This window comes from Phaethon lepturus, unplaced genomic scaffold (assembly GCF_000687285.1).
Source record: "Phaethon lepturus isolate BGI_N335 unplaced genomic scaffold, ASM68728v1 scaffold24514, whole genome shotgun sequence".
Lineage (NCBI taxonomy): Eukaryota > Metazoa > Chordata > Aves > Phaethontiformes > Phaethontidae > Phaethon > Phaethon lepturus.
This window is the reverse complement of record NW_010534371.1, coordinates 1-4,889: the sequence shown is the minus strand read 5'-3', so window position 1 is coordinate 4,889 and position 4,889 is coordinate 1. Positions and strand designations below refer to the sequence as shown.

General features: G+C 61.0%; 1 protein-coding gene across 1 annotated transcript; it reads right to left on the bottom strand.

Annotated features, from left to right (window-relative positions):
- Positions 1 to 176: 176 nt before the first annotated feature.
- On the bottom strand, positions 177 to 3,922 carry CD40 (CD40 molecule, TNF receptor superfamily member 5; the record flags this gene model as incomplete). Its single annotated transcript, XM_010285514.1, has 8 exons — positions 177 to 332; positions 656 to 681; positions 1,113 to 1,211; positions 1,477 to 1,538; positions 2,513 to 2,612; positions 2,854 to 2,997; positions 3,094 to 3,219; positions 3,841 to 3,922. Coding segments are annotated over 8 exons (795 nt in total), but the record flags the coding sequence as incomplete, so codon positions are not given.
- Between the last annotated feature and the right edge of the window lie 967 nt (positions 3,923 to 4,889).

Genomic DNA, 4,889 nt, shown 5'->3' with positions numbered 1-4,889 from the left:
CAGCCCTGGGCAGGCAGCCAGACCAGACACTGCTGTGGTAACCCCATGGGTCCGCTGCAGCGTCTCATCATTTGCAGCCAGGCCAGATGCTGGATTTTCTCCCCAGCTGGAGAGGGGACAGAGGAGACTCTGCTGGCGCCGGTCTGTGCTCCTGTTGGAGGCAGTGCCCTGCACCCTCACATCCTCTCCTGCTCCGAGATGCGGCTCTCCTTGCCATCCTCCTGGGCCACGGGTTGGCCCCCGAGCAGGGTCTCCTGCACAGGGAAGACTTCCTCCCCAGCCTCCACAGGCTGCTGGGCCTCTGGGATCTCTCTGGGCTTCCCCGCCTCTATCTGCACAGGGGCAAGGGCAGGGGTCAGGGGCAGGCAGCTATGTCCCCCACCTCTGTGGCCACATTTCCACAGGCTCCCCACTCAGGTGCAGGGCAAGGCCTCACCCTGTGCAGGTCCCTCTGGCCTCAGCATTTGCCAGCAGCATCCCAGGGTTGCCCCAGCCCTTGTCCTGTCCCAGCCAGGCAGCCCTAGGATAGCCCCCACCCCTCGGGCCCTGCAGAGCCGCAGGCCCTGCTCTGTTGCTCTCTGCTGCTGGCACATCCCCAGCTGTGCCCAGGGATGACCCTAACCCACTGCTGGAGGGGGGCTCTGGGCAGACTCACCTGCTTCTGCACCCGTCGCCTGGGATCTGGATGGAAAGAGGGACAGAGGAGGCAACAGTCAGGGGAGTGCTCCTGCCCTGCAGTGAGCTCTGAGGCATCAGAGCTGGGGCTGGTGCTACTGCACCACAGGTCCTGCAGCTCACATTGTGCCTGCTGCTGCTGCCAGGCTGGAGAGGCTGAGGGCCATGGTGGGGGAGGCGGTCTGGATGCACAGGGCACCGTCACTTTCCTCCAAGAGCTGGCCCAGCTTGGGCTGCAGCAGCGCAAACATGCCTGCTCCCAAGGACAGAGCCCACTGACCCAGCAGGGCAACAGGCCTGGGGAGCCATGCCCTGGCAGTGTCCCCAGAAGGGCTGCCCCACTCTCAGCAGAGCTGCCACCGTGCTTCCTGCTTGGCTCCTCAGCCCCATATGGCCCCTCTGCCCAAGGCATCACACCCCTTGTCCCAGCCCCTTACCTGTGTGGGCCAGGCAGTAGATGCAGATGCCCATGAGGCATGTGACGACCGCAGCCATGATGGGGATCAGCACTGACAGTGAGGAGCGCCTGCCCGACTCTACCAAGGCAGATGGGGTCAGTGAGGCACTCATGTGACTCTCCCACTGAGACACTGAGTGCCCCCACCTGCCTCTGCTCCAGGCCCAGTCCCAGAGAGATCCCTCACAGGGACACAGAGGAGCAGGAAGGCATCATGCCAGCAGTGCAGTCAGACTCTCCTCTCCCAGGAGGCAGCCAGGCCACCTCCTCCGAGTGCTGTGGGAGCTGGAGCACAAGGAGATCTCTGCTCTGCACTGGCCCAGCCCCAGGCACCGAGCACTTACCACAGATCACATCCGAGGTGTTCGTCCCTTTCACCTTCACCACCAGCCCCTTTTCCTCACAGCTGCAGGGAAGAACAAGACCATATAACCACACAGCAGCATCTTGAGCACATGGAAAGCCCCTGAGGAGGAAAGGCCGGGGCTGGGCAGCCATCAGAGCTATGCAAGAAAGCTGAGCCTACCAGGCTCCGGAGAGGCGAGTGCCTAGGGGCCCTGGCCAATACCAGGGCCTCTGCTGCATGACAGGGACACCAGCTACATAGCCGGGCCCCATCCCAGGGTCGTGGTCTGGAGCTGCTGAAACTGCTGAAGATGGGGACAAGTTTAGGGACAAGGCACAGGGGGGAGCAAATATTTGAGACCTGACCAGTGAGGGACGCTGAGGCTCAGGCACTGCAGCTATTGCAGAACAGCTCAGAGATGACTCAATGACAGGCTACAAGTGGCTCCATGGGGAGGTAATTTCTGGGCACAGATAGAAGCAAAGTGAAATCCAATGGCTAGCAGCTGAAGCGAGACTAATTCAGCCTGGAAATAAGGCTCACGTTTCTACCGGGGAGTGCAATTAACCCTCAAGCAGCTTTCTAAAGACAGGGACAACCTGCCAGCCCATGGCATCCTCAAAGCCAGACTCCCCATGGAGAGGGCTACTGCCTTGGCTGATGACTACGGCCAAGGAGTGTGCTGGGAGGGAGAGCCTGGACAGGGCATGGGGGGTTCCCATAGCCCCTCATCCCTTGCTCCCCAGTGCAGACGACAGCATGGACATCCCTGGAGGGGCCAGCACTCTGTGCACATGCTGAAAGACAGTCACAAGGGCCCGGACGTCTACTTCAAGGTCAGCCACACCACCCTGGCCCTCACCACCTTCATAGCTCTCTGCTCCTCTCGCTCCTGCCCTACATCAGCCTGATGCTGTGTCCCTCAGAGACCATCCCATTCATCAGGTCCCCAAAGCTGGCAGCGGAGGACATGCTCACAGGGACTGGGCACCGCTGGGGATGAGTGAAGAATGTGGTCAGCACTCAGACAATACCTTGTCCAGGGATGGCACGGCTCAGTTTTAGAAGAGACATTGGAGAAGGTGCCTTCTGCACAGGGCTCACAGGGAGATGACATCCGGGCCACAGCCTTGGCTGGAGAGGAGCAGAGGTTGCAGGACTGTCAGTATGGGCTGCAGGAGGTGAGGGACTGTGGTGATCAGGCAAGCAGCCTTCCCTGTGGCAATGCTGCCAGTCACACACAGCAGCAGGCACAGCTCTCCAGAAGCTCTGCTAGGGGCACCTTGCTGGGGGAGTCCCCCTTTTCCTGCAGGACCTGAGGTCAATGCTGCCAGGGCATCAGTCCCACTGAGAGGGAGGAGCTGGTCTGACTCACCTGCCACAAAGCCAAAGCCATGCTGGCAGGGCTGGTTCTCTACGCAGGTCTGGCAGCTGGTGTCAGAGCAGTGCATGCCGGCCCGGCACTGGCACACCGTGTTGTGTGTTGTGTTTCCTTGCGTCTTCATGATGAGGCCGGCATCTGGGCAAAGGGAACATGGGCAAGGTGAAACACCGGTCGGACACCAGCCCTTGCAGCCCCCACAGGCCAGGGCCAGTGGGCACAGGGAGCACTTACTGTCTTCACAGATATCGTGGGGGGCACAGTGCCTCTCCTTGGTCCAGCTCTGCTGATAATGTCCGCTCTCACAACGGGTGCAGAGAGAGTCTCCTGTGACATTGCATTCAGAGACCAGCTTTTCCCCTGCAATAGAGGCTGGTGAGGAGGCAGTGAGGGGGCTTCCCCCCGTTCCAGGCAGCAGCTTTGCCAGCAGGACAGGGGAGCTCTGGCGGCTGTGGATGCCAGGGCCACTGAAGGATGCTGTTCAGTAGCCTGATGCCACTCTGGCAGCCAGGGCTGCAGGGGCCAGCTCGCCCAGTGGCTGCACACACTGCATGGGACCAGGTGGGGAGGGCTGCTGGGTGCTGGGGCAGGAGAGCAGCGGGGGCCATTCTCTGCCTCCAGCACTCCAAGGACTGGGAAACAACGTGGCAGTGACAGCAGGAGCTGGCAAATACCATCATGATTTGGTAGGCACTCTCCCTGCAAGCTGCCCATGCCATGGGGTCCTGCAGCTGCAGCACTGACAGTCCCAAGAGAGCCGTGGCAGATTCAATGAGGCCCAGGGGGTCTCCCAGGGCATCCATGAGGTCCCCAGTTGCTCTAGCACTGAGGTGACACAAGGAGGTGAAGCTGTCAGCACTGCTAGCAATAGAGTAGAGGGACTTGATCACACTGGGCTGGGCTTGCTCCACTGTGGCCAGGCAGTGGGTCCTGGCACAGTCAGGCCTTGGGGTCCCTAGGAAGGGGAAAGGGTCTCTGTACCTGGCTGACACCGGTTGCAGCACCTGCCCTTGTGTTCATATTGCTTATCAAAGCATCTTATGGCATCACCAGGCTCCCAGCACTGGAAAAAAACAAAACCTGTGAATTCATGCCACTCTCCAGTGCTCCAGCACCACCTTGCTTCTGCAAGCACACACGTGCTAACCTGTGCACTAATCAACATCCCGAGGTGAGGGCTTCCTTGCACTGCTCTTCCCATGCCTGCACTAACCACAAACCACAGCAGAGCTGCCTCTACTGCCTGATGCTACCAGTGCTCTCTTTGAAGTGGGGTGGCAGCAGTTCCGGTAGGGTGGCCCCACATTTCCCCCGATTTCCTACCAGATGGTGATTGCCCATGGCCCTGCCAACAGTGCTCCATTCCTGGGCAGGGGGTGTGGTGTTAACCAAGCCTCGTGCCCCCAGCCCACTCCCAGCCCCTTTCCAAGGCCAATGCACCAGCCCCGAGGGGCAGGGAAGTGCCAGGCAACCATATCATCCATGCGAAGTCAGCCAGGGCCTTTCTTTGCTCCTCCTAGAAGGGGGCTGTGTGCATAGGGAAGGGTGGAAAGGACACAGGGAATCAGATCTCAGGCCAGTCTGGGTGCAGAAAGGCACCCACAGTACCATACCCTTGCACAGAGCAAGCCTCGCGCTGTCCACTCCCAGTAGCCTGGCAGTTGCCAGCAGACCTGCCTGAGCCTGGCTGTCCCAGGGAGCAGGACGAGGGCTCCAGCAGAGCCCTGCAGCGAGGTCACTGCAGGGCTGCAGTGGAGGGACACCGGCCCCGCCATGACACACGCCTGACACCGAGCAAAAAGGGAAGTTAAAAGGGGGCAAGGCAGGCCTTTCCCTGCGCCCCTGCAGCCTCCCAACACCCGACCTGCACCCCGGGCTGGAGTGACCCCGGCCGTGCCGGCCCCGCCATGACACACGCCTGACACCGAGCAAAAAGGGAAGTTAAAAGGGGGCAAGGCAGGCCTTTCCCTGCGCCCCTGCAGCCTCCCAACACCCGACCTGCACCCCGGGCTGGAGTGACCCCGGCCGTG